General features: G+C 33.1%; 3 protein-coding genes across 3 annotated transcripts; 2 read left to right on the top strand and 1 right to left on the bottom strand.

Annotated features, from left to right (window-relative positions):
- Nucleotides 1-317: 317 nt before the first annotated feature.
- Nucleotides 318-7,278, top strand: LOC100804381 (uncharacterized). Its single transcript, XM_006594894.4, has 17 exons — nucleotides 318-1,653; nucleotides 1,766-1,855; nucleotides 1,966-2,185; nucleotides 2,305-2,410; nucleotides 2,789-2,989; nucleotides 3,133-3,214; nucleotides 3,304-3,416; nucleotides 3,878-4,047; nucleotides 4,916-5,129; nucleotides 5,430-5,484; nucleotides 5,586-5,642; nucleotides 5,732-5,992; nucleotides 6,161-6,225; nucleotides 6,314-6,370; nucleotides 6,459-6,552; nucleotides 6,670-6,810; nucleotides 6,900-7,278. Exons 1-17 carry the CDS (start codon nucleotides 640-642, stop codon nucleotides 6,981-6,983), a joined length of 3,024 nt encoding a protein of 1,007 aa, XP_006594957.1. The 5' UTR covers nucleotides 318-639; the 3' UTR covers nucleotides 6,984-7,278.
- A 3,531-nt stretch (nucleotides 7,279-10,809) lies between these two features.
- On the top strand, nucleotides 10,810-14,388 carry LOC100526946 (uncharacterized isomerase BH0283). Its single transcript, XM_003543394.5, has 6 exons — nucleotides 10,810-11,002; nucleotides 11,099-11,302; nucleotides 11,852-12,166; nucleotides 12,438-12,599; nucleotides 13,950-14,033; nucleotides 14,111-14,388. The coding sequence occupies exons 1-6, from the start codon at nucleotides 10,967-10,969 to the stop codon at nucleotides 14,216-14,218; spliced, it is 909 nt and encodes a 302-aa protein (XP_003543442.1). The 5' UTR covers nucleotides 10,810-10,966; the 3' UTR covers nucleotides 14,219-14,388.
- An 89-nt stretch (nucleotides 14,389-14,477) lies between these two features.
- On the bottom strand, nucleotides 14,478-15,203 carry LOC100793796 (probable histone H2B.3). The gene has a single exon (XM_003543395.5). The coding sequence runs from the start codon at nucleotides 15,140-15,142 to the stop codon at nucleotides 14,741-14,743; it is 402 nt and encodes a 133-aa protein (XP_003543443.1). The 5' UTR covers nucleotides 15,143-15,203; the 3' UTR covers nucleotides 14,478-14,740.
- Between the last annotated feature and the right edge of the window lie 2,306 nt (nucleotides 15,204-17,509).

The raw sequence follows: 17,509 nt of genomic DNA on the forward strand, positions 1-17,509 counted from the left end.
AAAACGTGGGTGAGAGAAGTAAGATAGCTAAATCAATTCAACATACAAGTTGAAAAAAGAAGAAGAAGAGAAGAATATCTCCAAGAAGATAATATAATTAATAACATTTTTTCTATCAAAATACAATTTTATTTTAAAAGATTTTAACAAATTTATCTCTATTTTCACCATTAAATCGATATATTATGTGTCCATTAAAATCGTGAAACATAGTGCATGAGATGGTCAAACAAAAGTTTTAAGCATTAGCCTAGTATATTTAATTGTTATTGTTAATTATTATGGGGCGTATAAATAAGAAAGCAGAAACAAGAAAATCACGAAACACAAGGCGAAATGGAAAATCAAAATCTGGAAGAGAAAACGCATCCCCATCGCAGGGTTAGTTTTGGCATTAAGATCTCTTTCAGCCCTTCTTCAACCAAACCCAACCTGTCTTTTATTTTACGACCCCAAATCTCAAATCAAATCATTCACTATTTCTTCTTTCCCTTTTTTCCAAACCCTAACTTTCTTTCCCCTTTCAAACCCAACAACAATCCTCCCCCACGCGCATGTGCAATCCTCGCAATTTCTCGAATCTTCCGTAATTGATTTCGTTGTTATCGTGATTTTTTGTCTCATCAATAGGTTCATTCAATGGCCAAGGGCGCCGATTCCGACGAGTTCGTGGTGCTTTCTAGGGTTCGTACGGGTCTCAAGAGAGAGTTCGCATTCGCCATGAAGGCCCAATCTGAGATATGCGGCGGTTCTCTGGGCCGAACGCGTGCCAGCAAGAACCGGGTCGAGGCTCCGGTTCAGCCTGCCTCGGCCCGGAAAAGGTCGAGGAAGTCCGAGGAGCCGAAAACCTCGGAGGATGCTATGAGCGAGGAAGAGGTTAAGAGCGACGTGGTGGATCTTCAGAGCGATGATAATAATCACGTGGGAGAATCAGAATCCGCGGCAATGCAGGTTTGTGAAGAGGAACCGAAGATGTTGGAACCTAAACCTGAACCTGTTATCAGCGAAGAGGAACCGAAGGTGTTGGATGATGTTATCAATGAAGAGGAAGCTGTTGTGGCCGAGACGTTGAAGGGAGAGGAGCCTATCGTGGCTGAGACATTGAAGGAAGAGGTTGTGGATGAGATGGCAGAACAACCCCTTTGTAAAGAGGAATCGGAGAAGGGTGTTTCGGATGAGATGGCAGAACAACCCCTTTGTGAAGAGGAATCGGAGAAGGGTGTTTCGGATGAGATGGCAGAACAACCCCTTTGTGAAGAGGAACCGGAGAAAGGTGGTGTTTCGGAGGAGAAAGATTCTAATGGGGTAGCCCTAGCTTTGGTTAATGATGATGGTGATGAGGGGAATAAGAAGAAGAGGAGAATGAAGAAGCGGTTGGAGATGCCTCAGTCTGAGAGAAGGTTTACGCGGTCGGCATTGAAGGTAAAATCTGAGGAAACAAATGATGTGGAACATGTTGGTGTGGCTGGAATTGATGATGATGGTGTTAAGGGGGAAACTGAAGCCTCAGCTGAGGCTTCGTTGTTAATGACTCCTCCTAGTTCGGCAAAATTTTCGAATTCTAGGTTGAAGAAGTTTCCTTCCAAGTTGAAGGATCTTCTGGCAACAGGGATTCTTGAGGGGCTGCCAGTGATGTACATGAAGGGAGCGAAGGTATTGTTTGGTTCTTTTAATAACAATCATGGATTTTGAGTGTTAATATTAGGGAATTAGGGATTTTCTGCTTGAAATATGAGTTTGATGTGTTTGAGGATTTTGTTTGTAGACACGTTGGAAAGCCGGAGAAAAGGGGCTTCAAGGAGTGATTCAAGACTCCGGTGTTTTGTGCTTTTGTAAGATTTGTAATGGGGTTGAGGTGAGTAAGATGAAAATAGGTTCTTTTTTCTTTTTGAGTTAGTTTTTAGTGTCTGACAGATTATGCGTTGTAATGCACTTTTCTTTTTATTTGATTTTCGGTGAAAATAGGTTGTCACGCCCACTGTGTTTGAGCTGCATGCTGGCAGTGCAAACAAGCGGCCCCCTGAGTATATTTACATCCATGATGGGAATTGTGGAAAAACTCTCCGTGATGTCATGAATGCCTGCTGCTGCTGCGATTTTCCATTGGAGTCCATGGATGAAGCCGTCCAAAAGCTCCTTGGTGACTTCACAATGAAGAAATCTTCCATCTGTTTGAACTGCAGAGGTTTGAAATGCATATGTTTGATTTCCCACCCTTGATTCCCCCAATGTGTTCGCAGCTTTGCATACTTATTTTCAGGCCATGAAACAAGTAATATTGATGAATTTTAGTGTTCATTTTAGGAGCATGCAAGGGCGTGTCAAAGCTTGTATGTGATTTGTGCTTAGCAAGCCCCCCTCAAACAGCCATGGCTAGCCGCAAAGTAATTTCACAACCAGTTCAACCCAGGTATCGTTTTATTTGTTAAACATAATGACTACTTAACTGTACGTTATCAAAAATAAAAAAAATAAGAAATTAGGATAAGTTTGGGAACATTTCCTTCATTAAAATTGATGTGAAATATTGTAAATTGTAATAGTTGTCAACCGTTTTACACTTCCTGTTTATACCATGCTAAAAATGATCAGCCTATTATAGTATAGGATGGCAAGTTAATTTGCTTAATGTCTCTTTCACTTTTGCTCCAAACTACAAATGAACAACCCATTGCATGTTTTTATTTGAGTAAACATATAGTACATGTGGTGTGATAGTGATATTATAAAAGTTTTCTGAATTTATTGCATATGATTATTTAATGGATGCACATTCCATCTATCTCAGATCACCAGAACCAGTTGTGATTCAAAAATCATTAGACAATGAAGTACAGCCAAATTCATTAGACAATGAGGTGCCGCCAAATTCTTTAGACAATGAGGTGCAGCCAAATTCATTAGACACTGGGGTGCAGCCAAAATCGTTTAGCAATGGGATGAAGCACAGTGCATCTCGTGGTAAGAGTCAGGGAAGACTAACTAGGAAGTAAGTGTGTTTGTAAAGCACTTATCTTAAACATTTGCTTGACTTAGAATTTGGAAATGAATATTTTTACATGCTTTAACATGTCATGCTTTAGTCTTATCAGGGATTTAATTCTTGTCCATTTATTTTTGATTTTTTTAAAGGGATTTGCGCTTGCATAAGTTGGTATTTGAAGCAGATGTTTTGCCAGATGGAACTGAACTAGCCTACTATGCTCATGGGCAGGTTGCTTTGATTGAAATGGGTTATGTTTTTCCTATTATTTATGACTTTTGCCTTTCTTGATTGTATTTTTGTTTTGTGGTTGTGGTCAGAAACTGTTGGTTGGTTACAAAAAGGGATGTGGAATTTTTTGTACCTGCTGCAATGAGCAGGTCAGTGCCTCTCAGTTTGAAGCTCATGCTGGCTGGGCATCTCGACGCAAGCCGTGAGTTATTGTTTAATTTGTTATTTGATGTTGGGTTTACTTGCACTGTCTATCTAGAATTGCATTAAATTGCTTGTCATGAGTTTTTTTTCATGCTCTTCACATGAGTTTATCTTATTATTAAATGCAATTACAGGGTGTACCTTCGTTGTCTATCTAGATTTTGCATTAAATTGCTCATCACAAGCTTTGCCTATTTATTTTTTACTTTTGCATTCTATTTATATTTTCAAGATCTGGTACAATATGAAAAATATAATTAAATTTTAAATCTAAAGATAACGTATTTGAGAGGAAAAATATTTAAAATTAAACTAGACCACTTTTTTTTTTTTCTTTTGTTTTTCCAATTTCTTAGGGCTGCATGAGTTTGCCGTTAATTTATGATTTGAAGGATAGTGTTTTGTACAATTGACCATCAATCATATTTTCTTGTTTAATATTGAGTTATTGTATTGCAGTTACCTGCACATATACACATCTAATGGAATCTCACTCCATGAGTTGTCCATCTCTTTATCAAAAGATCATCGGAGGTTTTCCAACAATGACAATGATGATCTCTGCATCATATGCGAAGATGGAGGGGATCTTTTGTGTTGTGATGGATGCCCTAGAGCTTTTCACATAGGTGAAATGTTGTTTGCTTTTTTTTTTTTTTTTTGTATAAATCTGTTCTGGATTAACACATGTTAACTTTAGCCTTTCTTCAAATTGTGGCATATAACTTACTAGTGTTAAGTTGCATGAAGTGAACAAATCATCTTTCAAGATTGTAGATCTCTATAGAATTTCTTATAGCTGAGGCCATAGAGTAATTCAAAGCAAGTTTAATGACATGTTGTACATATGATGTGTCTCTTAGTGGTCTCGAGTCTCCAACATTGATTATTTATTTTCCTTATGAATTTCATTGGTTTCTTGGTTATACTTTGTTTCTTGTTTGATTGTTTTATTTCATGCTATTCTTAATAGCTTAAAGTGTAGAAAAGTTAGCAGCTACATTAAAATAACTAAAGAACTTCCAAGTTATGCCAAGCATTATGTTGGGTGATCAGAACATAAAACAAGCAGGTTGATATAGAAAAGACATAGGCAAATGGTTGAGAACTGCTTTATGGACTAATTTGCACTATTAAACAATGGAGATAAATAATTTTGGGTTTGGTTTTTTATGGTTATCCTTCATTGATAAGTCTTCTGTAAGATCTTGAAACCCTGCTAGTCCTTGTGGCAGGGCACTCCCCTGGCTATGGAATTGGGCAATCCCCTCTCCCTCCTAAAATGTACCAAAAAAAGTTTATTACCTTTCTAACTGCAAGTCTTCTAACAGTCTGGGATTTATGGTGATTGAGTTTGAATCTTTCATGAAATTGTTTGTGGAATTTAATTCTTGGTTATGTTGTGCTTCATGTAAAAGTAATTATTTTCCTCTGCATTTTGAACTTGATGCTGGTGTTTATAGTCAATGTTCCAACTGTCTCATTTTACAATTTCAGATTGTGTCCCTTTACCATGCATTCCTAGTGGTAGTTGGTATTGTAAGTATTGCCAGAATGTTTTCCAGAAAGACAGGCATGGGCAACATGAGGTGAATGCTCTGGCGGCTGCTGGAAGGATTGCAGGCCCTGATATTTTGGAACTGATGAACAAAAGATGCATTCGTGTTGTCAAAACTGTAGAAGTTGACCATGGTGGATGTGCCTTATGCAGGTAATTCTGTGCTATTTATATATTGTCAAGTCAGACAAGCTGTATGATGATTCAAGGTATATTATGTATAAAGTTGAGTTCCTCTGGCCATGGGATTTGTGACCTTGGGGTTGTGTGATGCCTTCGGCAGCCAATGTAAAACTTGATGTTATTAGACATGGCTCTATGGTTTGATGCATGGAATTTGAGATGCTTCTTTTGGATTGAATCTTGTGCTACTTCTATAATGACAAGTTTCTATTCAAGCAGTATAAGATGCCAGCTAATTTTACCTTCTTGATGTTTTGATGTAATGTACAGTCGCCCCAATTTCAGCAAAAGCTTTGGTCCTCGGACAGTAATTATTTGTGATCAGGTACTGCTTTATCAGAATTTTAGATAGCCAAGCCCTTACTAGTTAGTAGCTTTTATTGATATCATAATATGTTTGAATCTCTGATTTTTATGTCCTTGCAGTGTGAGAAAGAATATCATGTTGGATGTTTGAAGGAGCATAACATGGAGAACCTAGAGGTACCATAGTTTCTTCTTTTCTTTTTTCCCCTTGTTGAAACTTAGTTTGTCCTTGGTGTAATGATTTTCTGACGGAGATTGTTTTACAGAAATTGCCTGAAGGAAATTGGTTCTGTAGTGGAAATTGCAGTCATATTCATACTGCTCTGACAGATCTGGTGGCTTCTAAGGAGAAGGATGTCCCAGATCCCCTTCTAAGTTTGATTAAAAAGAAGCATGAAGAAAAAAGTTTAGAAATTGGAGCTGGTCTAGATGTTAAATGGAGGGTTATGAACTGGAAATTAGATTCTGATTCTGATGATTCTGTTGAAACTAGGAAATTGCTTTCAAAAGCTGTTGCCATTTTCCATGTGAGTATGCAAGTGTTCCTGCTTTATCTAGTCTTTGATTTGAATCAGTTACTGTCTTTAGTTATGAAATTTTGAGATAGTTAATATTTGGATTTTGAAGACGACGTTTATTTTAAGCTTGATGGATGTGCACTTCTAATCAGTATTAGAATTTTTTTTGTTTTCCAGGAGAGGTTTGATCCTATAGTTGATTCAACATCTGGCCGTGATTTCATTCCAACCATGTTGTTTGGGTAAGCATGGTTTATTTTTCTCTGTAGTGTTATATGTATGCGTGTGGTTTCATTAGAATCTTCCTACTTGTTGGTTTCATTTCCACAGAAGGAACATTCGTGGTCAGGATTTTAGTGGAATATACTGTGCAGTTCTTACTGTCAAGTAAGTAAGAAGGTGGAATGATTTATTTATAGAGGTGCAAATTTGGTTGGAAGGATTACCTGATTTTGTATACTTTATTGTTTTGCAGTGGGGATATCGTGTCTGCTGGAGTATTTCGTGTCTTTGGGTCAGAAATAGCTGAGCTTCCATTGGTTGCGACAACTGCTGATCATCAAGGACAGGTTATTTTTTTTCCCCTACTTGAATGATTATATACCGTACTCTCCCAAGTGTTTTCGATTAATTATTTAAATAAAGATTTTGTGAAATATTCTAACTGAAAACTATATTCTTTTCAGGGTTATTTTCAGTGCCTGTTTTCTTGTATTGAGACGCTACTTGGATCTTTAAATGTGAAAAACCTTGTCCTACCAGCTGCCGATGAAGCTGAGTCAATATGGACTGGTAAATTTGGGTTTACAAAGCTACCCCAAGATGAGGTGTGTATCAACTTCATTTGTTCTTTGGTTTAGATTTTCATTGTTTGCTACTTTTCATTATATTAGACTAACTGCTGTCCTCGTTACAGATAAACAAATATAAGAAATTTTATCGCATGATGATATTTCAAGGGACCTCAGTGTTACAGAAGCCTGTTCCTGAAACACTCTGAGCTACTTTCTAGCTGGAGTTTGTGTAAAGTTTTTTTGTAGGCCCCTTATGCAATAGACTATTTTCTTGGTTGTTTTGATGGGTTGCAGAGCACAGGCGGTTTAGTATTGTACAGGGATCTGGCTTTTATTGGTGTACAGAAAAACTGACAACCACCTCTAGCTGTTATTTGTTTTCTTAGCAAAGGAATGAAAAGGGGGATAGAGTTGAAAATAGAGCAAAAGCTAGGACAAGGGGATTTTGTGAAACTAGCCAAAATTTTGGTTAATGTTATAATTCATTTATTATTGGCCAAATTGTTTTTAACCTCCTGGTTATAGTGTAGCGATTTTCCTTTTCCTTGCATTATTTATCGTTTAATCAATGTATTTCTCGGTATCATTAGTGCAAATTCTCGCGGTTGCTTTACGACTTACTCAAGTGAGAGATATACGTATTTGATTTAATTATAGTTGTGCATTATTTGCTTCTTTGAACACATTTTAGATTTTTAATTTTTAGTTCTTAATCGGGTTAAAGTACACTGACATGATTATCGGGAGTTCTTTATATACAGGGAACCACCCTTGCTTCATACATATGTCCATGTCATGAACAAAGCAAAAAGATGGGTAATACTTCAGAATTTAGCGGGTATGAACGATCGTGTGCGAAATTCGATGGCGGAGTTTTGCCCGTTTATTGGCAGTTCAATATTAATCTGTAGATATAATAGAAAGTGAATTGAACGATTAAAATAGTACTATCCCCTTTTTATAACTAGTTTAAGATTATTGCACTTAAGGAATATTTAATAAAACTAAAAATTGGTATAGTTAGATTAAAATACCTTCATTTAATACCTTAATTGTACTCATATTAAGAAAAAATATGAGAAGGAAGTAGTAACTATTTGAGGATAATGCGGTGCACGTGCATCTGGTGATGGTCATTACCCTCAAACCCGATAATTTTTAATTCGCCCCTGGAGGCTATTGATTTTTGGCTGTCCATATTCATTAAGCTTGCTAGCTAGCTATCGTGACTCACGAGCCTCTTGGTTATCGAGTCCATTGCTTTTAAAAGTGGTTATTATGCACCGTTCATTAGATGTTTTCCGGAGCATCCAATAGTCTCAGACAAGTAGAAAAACTCAATAACTTGAAGCTTATAAGTGAAATAGAATTTGACTGAACCTAGGAGAGAGATCTTTGAATCCAATATTCAATTGTTCCTGCAACAATTACCTATATACTGTAGTTGTAGCAAGCTTATTGAAATAATTAGATGAAGAATATTGTATTTATATTATTGGCTAAATTGTTAGAGATTTATGTTGATTGATTGAGAGACTGATGCGTTATGTCTCAAGATTGTGGTGCATAGTAGTATGTCCAAAAAACAATAAAAATACTGGACTATGTCGTTTTGTCACATTTACTGTCTTTTGTATATTTTAGATCTACGATGAATTAAACACCACCATTACTATCTACCATATGTATCTTAATAAAATACTCCATCGATTTTTATTTTGGTCAATAATTTTTAAGAAATTTCGTGATTCATTTTCAACAAGTACATAGAGAAGAAAATAGAAACAAAATGAATCAAAATTATTTTATAAGTACGTTAAAATCAACCTAGGTACACAACTTTGAAAAAGCTAGATAAAAAAAACTTTTATCCAACTTATTGAGAAATTTAATTTATTTTACTTTTTTATTTTCTTCCCTTACATATACTTGTTGAGAAATTAATCCAAATTGTGTTTTGGTTGCTAAGAACATCTTTGTTTAGTGGTAGAACTCAATTTGAGTTTTTAACCACTTTTGAATGAGTTTCTTGGTGATATTTGAGTTTTAAGAACTTTTGGACTAGTTACTCTAGTGGTAGATCTAAATTTTAAGTTCTTGAGTTTATTTGAGTGATCTCATTATATTTTACATTTCTATTTTTCTACTTCTTTAGAGTGTTCACACAAAACTTGAAAATCAATTTTTGAGTGCAAGTGGTTGAGTTCTCAAGGATTCTTCCAGAAGAATTGATCCTCCATCATGAAGATATTCTCTTGTAGTCTAGTTATGATTCTTAGAAGAACAATTCTTGCACTACTACAAAAGCAACATTTTACGTCGGTTATGAACAGTATTCTACATTGGTTAACAACTGTCGTTGTCTCGGACGTAGTGAAAAGTAGTGACGATTTCAACGACGGTTGTTGCAAACCGTCGTAAACATCCTCGAATTCTAAGACGAGCAACTGGACAGGTCCGTCTTAAACTGCACCAAAGTCGACGACGGTAATAGGACAACACCGTCGTAGAGTTCATCAGATTCTACAACGGGCCAGTCTAGATGCCTGTCTTAGACAATGTTGAAGATCCAAGATTCTCTAAGTTTAGTTAATTAGCTTGTTTGTATGATTTTAGTATACCTAATTTTCCAGTAAAAGAAAGGGGTGTGTATTTGATGTTTTGTATCATTAGAAAAAATATCAAGTTTATGGAGAGACTTTTCCTTTTTTTCTCCCAAGAAATGTGTGCTGAGGTCTATTTTTTCTCCTCTTACTATATTCTTTGTTTCCAATGAAAGCCGTATTAACATAATGTTGTAATAAGTTTTTGGTTAAATTTGAATGAGATGTTTGTTGTGTCTTTTTCTGTAGTAGTACTTCATAAGCGCTGTTGAGATAATCTCAAATACAAAGTACCTTTTTTTTTTCTAATTTAGAAAAAAAAATGTTCCAATTTATTTGAATAGTAATTGTATTAACAATTCAGAAAAATTTTTACTGTGAATAATAATTTTTTTGGTTTGAACATATTTTTCATATCTATAATATATCAGTTAAGTTTACTATTTAAAAAATAATTTTATTATCTAATGTTTCCAAACTTTTGCCTTTGAGACTGGTAGCTAATCTCAATTTATTAAGTGTGACAAACTAATAAAGTGTGAAAACGTGATAGATTAATAAAATGTCACCTTATCACTTAAGGAACTTAAACTAATTGATAACAAACAAAAATTTGAAAACATAAAGTAGTAAAATAAAAAAAAATATTTTTTAGATAATGAACTAAAGAAAAAAATATTATGAATAAAAAAATATATTTGAGCCTATTTTTTATTTTATTCATGTCAATAATAATTGGATTTTTATTTTGCACAAGTTAAAGATCATTAAATATCCACTTTACACATATTTAGAGTCATTAAATATTCATTTTCAATCAATTCTTCGTTAACTAATTAATTATGATTCTCTTTTATTTATTTTATGAAATCAGCTTAATGTATTCTCTCTTCTCCCCAAAATAATAATTACAGTTCTAATTATTTTAGATTGTAAATTCATAAAATAAATAAATAACTAAAATGGTCTTTTAAAAATAATTAATGATGTTGCTCACGCAAGGAAAATTCATGTTCACCGCAATTTTCTTTTTGTTACGTTTTGTATTTTTATTCATATTTTTCTTTCTGCATTTTATGAAACAAATATTTTATGAATATAAATCCTGATTCTTTTAAAAAATTATTTACATTGTATATATTCTATGAATTTATTCTCTAAAACAGAGAGAAAATATTATTATATATTTCGTTTTTGCTTCAATCATAAAAAGAACTAGAAACACGTGTGAATGCTAATTGCAACTTAATAAGCAAATATAATTTTTAATTATTTCTATATACAAACGAAAATCATTATTATTATTTGGTGGGAAGAATGAGAATACGTGATTTCATAAAATAGCTACTTTTCTCAAAGAATTAAAATTAATTAGTTAATGAAAAACTGATTGAAAACAGATATCGAAACATAAAAAAAAAAAAATCCACAATAAATTTATCTTGACCATCATTAGGTACAGGTACAGTGTAGGATAACGTGACCTGATAAAAAAAGTATAGTTTAAAATTGTACATTATTGATGAAGTGATAAATGGCAGAGAAAGATGTTGGTGGTGGCGGCTTGACTCGAGACATCTGTTGGTATGTCAATGGCAAAGAAACCCGTGAAATACTATGTGGTATGTTTGTGAGAGAACATAATTCTTCCTTAATGTTTTTCATACGAATGAATTAAGGTGGTGTTGGCATACGCTGAATCTGAGTTAGAAAAGCAGGTGGACGCGTTTACTGAGTCAGCATTCAAGGGGAACCCTGCATCTGTGTGTTTCTTAGAGGAAGAGAGAGATGAGGAGTGGCTGCAAGCAGTAGCCGCTGAATTCAATATCTCTGAGACTTGTTACTTATCACGCATCACCCACTCGCTCCATGGAATCTCTAATCCCCGTTTTCGTCTCAGATGGTTTACTCCTGTTGCTGAGGTAAAATGTATACCTAGATTCACCAATCATATCATATGCCCGAAATAACAAGATATCCTTATTTTATTATCCTATTTTTTTTTTTTTTAAAATTATATCAGAGAGTCTATTCTACCTGTTATTAGGCCATTATCGAACAACTAGTATATGTTTAGTCTTGCAAGCTTCCCATGAGTTAGCTTTCTGAAGTTAAGTTAGCTCAAAACTCAAATTTCAAAATGATATCAAAGTCTATTTTAGCTGTTGTTGGACTTATTAGGCCACTTGTTAATAGGTCATTACCAAACAATTAGCATATGTTCGGTTCTATACACTTAACTAACTTTTGGGTTTGAACTAGTTTCAAACTGAAATTCTAGGAGAGTATCGGAATCTATCCTTGTAGTTTATCTTGTTGGATCTATTGTACCACCTCTTATTAGACCTTTATCGAACAACTAGCATATGTTTAGTGTTGCAAACATTAAAAATCTTGACTTAGATGAAATTGGATCTCTGAGGTCCATGACTTATTAAATCACTAGCATTTTCTTGAACCCCCTTGTGCAGGTTAAACTTTGTGGTCATGCCACATTAGCTGCTGCGCACGCACTATTTTCATCTGATTTGGTGGATACCGATGTTATTGAATTTGTGACACTATCTGGAGTATTAACTGCCAAAAAGATTCCAGCCATCCATATCACCAGTGCCTCAGACTCACAAAACGGTGAAGCTCAGGATGGATTTTATATTGAATTGGATTTTCCGGTTGATCCTGTTACAGAATTCAGCTTTGATGAGAGTACTTCACTACTTTCTGAGGCATTGAACGGTGCATCCATAATTGATGTAAAGAGGACACAAATTGGAGATGACTTACTTGTAAGTCCTATATCTGCCCTGTTCCATTTCTATTATTGTCTAGTGCACATCAGTTACAGCTTGGTCATTACCTTGGAAGCAACATAACCTAGTGATGCAGGCTATATGGTGAAGACCATTTTTCATCAGTCTTATCTTTGGATGCATCTTCCGTATCTGATGGATTCTTGGAATTAGAACAATATATATCTATGCATCTTACCTGTAAAATAACATGTGTTTTGAGCAATTTGTGCACATTCAACATTATGAAACTTGCAATTTTTCCTAGGTTGAACTCACATCTGTAAAAGCTGTCTCAGAACTACAGCCAAAACTTGATGCAATAGTTAGATGTCCTGGAAGGGGGGTAATTGTTTCAGCGATTGCTCCTCCAGGCTCGGGATTTGACTTCTATAGTCGATTCTTCTGCCCAAAATTGGGAATCAATGAGGTAAGTGACTGATAATTCTTTCTATAATGTTCCTCCAAATGCCTTGGCAAATGTCTCCTTTCTTATATAACAAATAAAAACAGACGGTACAAGCAAGGTATGCTTTAGAATTTGATTTTGTGGTCATCAGTGTTAATGCAATTTTGGAGGCTGTATAAACCCTTTAAAAATGCTACTTCTCTTCTTTCCTTTTGTATTGTCCTACAATCTATAGATCTGAGGTCTAGTCTTAGGGTTAGAGTGTGTTTTGCCCAGCTTTAATTTTTGTGACTTTTTTTTTTCAACTTATAAGTAGAAGCTAGGCCAAACATTATATATACAAAAGCTCTAAAATTATAAGGAGTTTATTTTTTAATAAGAAATCTTAAAAAAAAAAAGAGCTTTTAAAAAAGCTTCTCGGAGGAGCTTCTCATCAGCTTACACAGCTTTTTTGTCATGTTCCACTTCGAATCTCATCACCGGCTATTTTCTACTTATTACTTGCTTTTAAATTCTAAAATTGTGTTCATTGTTTTGTTTTTTCTTTTCCTCGTTAAATCCTACACTCTACCTATCTGTAAGGAGTATACAACACTGTCAAAAACAAAAAGTATACTTGCAACTGGAAGTTAGGTTTGTATTAAGTAAATTGAATAACAATATATAATAACTTCCCCTAAAAAAACAATATATAATAACTTAAGCACATGATTATTTTTATTTAATATTTAAATTTCTTTACTATTATATATTATTTGTATATCATCGTTTACATAAAATTCTAATAATTAAAGTAATTTTGACTTTGTAAAATAATTTTTTTAAAATATTTTTATCTTAATATTTTATTTATTTTATAATTATTAAAGTAATTATATAAAGAAAATAATTTTCCACAATTTAAATTCATATATACCTTTTCATTATATATTTTTCTTTTATTTTATGAATATACTCTAGTTTTACCTATTTTTTTATGCTCTAGTTTCTAACTTAAAAATTTAAAAGTACCAAACAACTTATATATTTTATAATTATTAAAAATTACCAAACAACTTTTACCTATTTTTTATGCTCTAGTTTCTAACTTAAATTTAAAAGTAACTTTTTAAGTAAAAAATAAGTTGGGTCAAACATACCCTTAAAGCAAGCACCTGGCCATATTAAATTATACTGTATTAGAAAAAAAAAAAAAAACTTTGACTGAATGCACATGTCAGTATTACCACCTAAATTTTACATAGTCCATTGGTGGATAATTTAGAAGAATGCGAAGGATATTGCAGAAAGCAGGTTGAATCTAGTATTTGGTTTCAATATATGAAAGTAGAATTAGTGAGGTAATGTTAAATACAACTCATTTCCTTTCAGGATCCTGTTTGTGGGAGTGCACATTGTGCATTGGCATCTTATTGGAGCAACAAGCTTGGGAAGTTCGATTTGAATGCTTATCAGGTACTCCTCTTCCTATCATTGGCATTAAAGATTATCTTTGTCAGTGTCATACTAACATGTAGATTACATTTGTGCAGGCATCATCCAGAGGGGGAGTTCTCAATATTCATCTTGATGAAAAGATCCAGAGAGTGCTTTTGCGTGGGAAGGCTGTTACGGTGATGGAAGGCTGTGTTCTGGTCTAGTCGGGTTCTTAGCATTGCACCAAAGTATCTTTCAGATGACAAGAACTGTAATTGAAATACTCAACTTTTACAATATTTTTATCACATAAAATGGACCTCTGAGCATTATGCTTTTGACATACACAAATAAGAATGTTCAATATAGTGCATGTCTTGTTTCAATTTGAAAACTTATGTATTTCGATAATGTGTTTGTTAATATCTTTCGCTAATGTAAATAACACCATAACTACATTGTGATAGTTTAATTATCAATATCTTTCCAAAAAGTAAAATCAAGTGCTTAAATCACTCGTTAATGTGTTATTGCGCATACACGAACGTCGCTAATGCTATTCCTGCAACGCGAGTATTATTCACTTGTCAAATCGACTAAGTCGGGAAGCATCGATTACTCTGAATATAAATTTTCATCGGGACTAATAGAATCACAAATTCATAGGCATATAGAATCCGAAAAGAAGCCACTAGCTATACGACTTAGCTTTACAGAAAAAAAAAAAAAAAAAAAAAACCCTAACTCTAAGAGCTAGTGAACTTGGTAACGGCTTTGGTTCCTTCAGAAACGGCGTGCTTGGCAAGCTCCCCGGGCAGCACCAACCTGACCGCGGTCTGAATCTCCCTGGAGGTAATAGTAGGCTTCTTGTTGTACCTGGCGAGACGCGCCGCTTCCTGCGCGAGCTTCTCGAAGATGTCGTTGATGAAGCTGTTCATGATCCCCATGGCCTTGCTAGAAATACCGATGTCAGGGTGTACCTGCTTCAGCACCTTGAAGATATAGATCTTGTAGGTCTCCACGCTCTTCTTCGACCTCTTCTTCTTCTTCTCGCCACCGCCTTCCTTCGGAATCTTTTTCTCTGCCTTAGGCTTCTTCTCCGCCGGAGACTTCTCAGCCGCTGGCTTCTTCTCCGCAGCCTTCGCCATTCTCAGAAATGGAGGGAATATATAGAGATATTTTGAATACTTGTGTTGTGATCTAATACGGTTAGAGTGTGTGTTGTATATAAAGGTTGTTGTGATGGGATTTGATTGGTCAAAAGGGATAGGAGCGGATCGATGACGTGGACCGTTGGATCTTTGTTTTGAGTGTTTCGACGGACTGATTTGGTTTTGCGTTCAGCGGGTCCAGTTTCACTTTTCAAGTTTTTCCTCGATGGCGAGGTATGCAAATATTTAAATGGACGAAAAGTTCCTGAGTGAAAATTACTACGAGGTTAATAGTCATGTGCGGAGGTTAAAAAATTAGAGGGAATGTAATTTTTAAAACTGTATTTATTTAAATTTATAATAATATGTTTTAACAAAGAGAAAATAAGGAAAAATAAACGCACATGAATTATAATAGTATATTTTGTTTTTTTATCGAGGAAAAAATTGAAAAAAAATATATATAATATTTTTTCCTTTTATTTTATCTTTAATTGATATTTTAAACTTTTCTTTATTATTTTATTTTCTTTCTAATCTATTTTAAAAATAAGGTTAAATATTATTATTAGTTAGATAATTTAAAACTCATAGAAACTAAATCAAACCAATTGATCCAAACAATACATTTTTTGTTTTAGTTTTAGCTATATTGACATATTATATATAAAAAGTATTGTCATACAATTTACAGTGTTATGTTAGTTTTTTAGTTTTACAATACAACTCTTTTTTTTTTTTTGTTATAGATGATTGAATGTTATAATTGTTGTTTTTGAAAAACATATTCATATTGAAAAATATATTATAGTTGTTGGCTACTACTTAGATAGCTAATATTTTTTTTTTAAGAAAACTTAACTCTATAATAATTGTTTGTACATGAGTTTTTCTCTTTTTAATTTTTTTTAACATTTTGGTCTTTTTATTACTAAACCCAAAATGCAACCCACTCCGAATTAAATGAACTACATCATGTTAGTTTGGTTCGCATTATGATAAAAAAAAAATTAAAGCAAAACCAAACTGAACAAAAATTTATAATTTTCAATCAATTTTAATTAATAATAATAAAAATGTTAAAAAGAGAAGGTTAAAAAGAATATTACTAACATTAATTTTATATTCTAACTTTTTTATAACTATTACACGCGGATGGTAAATACAAACAATTTCTGCATGGGCAGCACAATTGGAGAGGAGCCACAAGTTTGAAATATATTATCCTAGAACTTCCTCCAAGTGGCACAACTGATTGAGCTAATTCACTTAACTAATCAGATCCCTCCTCATGAATACAATAAAAAAAATATAATTAGTCATTTTTTGTTTCTGAATATATAAAGCACGCATAATTTTTTCATCAAAAGATAAAAATTTAAATTTTAATTGTTGAAAGTAAAAAAATGTAACAAATCCATCCATTAATTAACTTTTATTCGTTACTGTTAATAAAAAAACTTACGTGACACAAAAGGATAAAAATGTCACAAAAATAATCATCAATATGACTACTAAATAGGTTAGACTAAAGTGTAAATAAGTTTTCATTGGATTAATTTATCGGATTCCAATTTTGTTTCATTTAAGGATAAAATATAATTTTTTTATTTTTCTTATTTATTAAAAAAACAAAAAAACAAATATAATAATAATGATAATATTGATTAATAAGCATGATTTGTCTATTACTCTGAAATTTCTAAAGTGATAATACCTTACCTAAAATATGATACTCAAATAAAAATGTACAACTATTAAGTTAATCATTATAAAAAAATGAGACTTGGTTTGATTTTGTCACTACTTAATATTGTTATAATAAAAATTTCAGAATAATAGTCAGATTATGATTATTAATCAATATTATGTTTATTATTATGTTTATTCTAATTTATGCTTACTACCTTATTTTTTTTAAGTGTAATATTATGCTTGCAACGATAAAAAAAAGAAAAGAAAAAGAAAATGAAAATTATATTATATTTTATTTTTAAATGAAACAAAGTGAGGTTTGACAAATTAGTCTAATGAAAATTTATTGACATTTTGATTCAATCTATTATAATTATTTTTGTGACATTTTTATCCTTTATGTCATATATACTCTTTTATTAATGGTAACAGACAAACAAAAATTAACATATAGATAGACGAGTTTATCACATTTTTTTCACTTTTGAAAGTTAAAATTTTTATCTTTTAAAAATAAATTTATTAATATTCTACATGTATTTGTCCTAAAAAATTTATAAAAGACATTCTAATAGTATTTTTTAAAAAAGTACTGAAATATCTTATGACTTCCTTCAAGCGTGACAACTGATTGAGCCAATTCATTTTAATAATCAGAACTGATTGAGG

Source organism: Glycine max, chromosome 13 (genome assembly GCF_000004515.6).
Source record: "Glycine max cultivar Williams 82 chromosome 13, Glycine_max_v4.0, whole genome shotgun sequence".
Taxonomy (NCBI): domain Eukaryota; kingdom Viridiplantae; phylum Streptophyta; class Magnoliopsida; order Fabales; family Fabaceae; genus Glycine; species Glycine max.

Excerpts from the sequence above, each read along its gene's own strand:
- LOC100804381 (XM_006594894.4), top strand. The coding sequence starts at position 640 with ATGGCCAAGGGCGCCGATTCCGACGAGTTCGTGGTGCTTTCTAGGGTT. Across the intron at positions 1,654-1,765 it reads TGTACATGAAGGGAGCGAAG|ACACGTTGGAAAGCCGGAGA; the intron begins GTATTGTTTGGT and ends TTTTGTTTGTAG. Across the intron at positions 5,993-6,160 it reads AAGCTGTTGCCATTTTCCAT|GAGAGGTTTGATCCTATAGT; the intron begins GTGAGTATGCAA and ends TTTGTTTTCCAG.
- LOC100526946 (XM_003543394.5), top strand. The coding sequence starts at position 10,967 with ATGTCAATGGCAAAGAAACCCGTGAAATACTATGTG. Across the intron at positions 11,303-11,851 it reads GGTTTACTCCTGTTGCTGAG|GTTAAACTTTGTGGTCATGC; the intron begins GTAAAATGTATA and ends CCCCTTGTGCAG. Across the intron at positions 12,167-12,437 it reads AAATTGGAGATGACTTACTT|GTTGAACTCACATCTGTAAA; the intron begins GTAAGTCCTATA and ends AATTTTTCCTAG.
- LOC100793796 (XM_003543395.5), bottom strand. The coding sequence starts at position 15,142 with ATGGCGAAGGCTGCGGAGAAGAAGCCAGCGGCTGAGAAGTCTCCGGCG.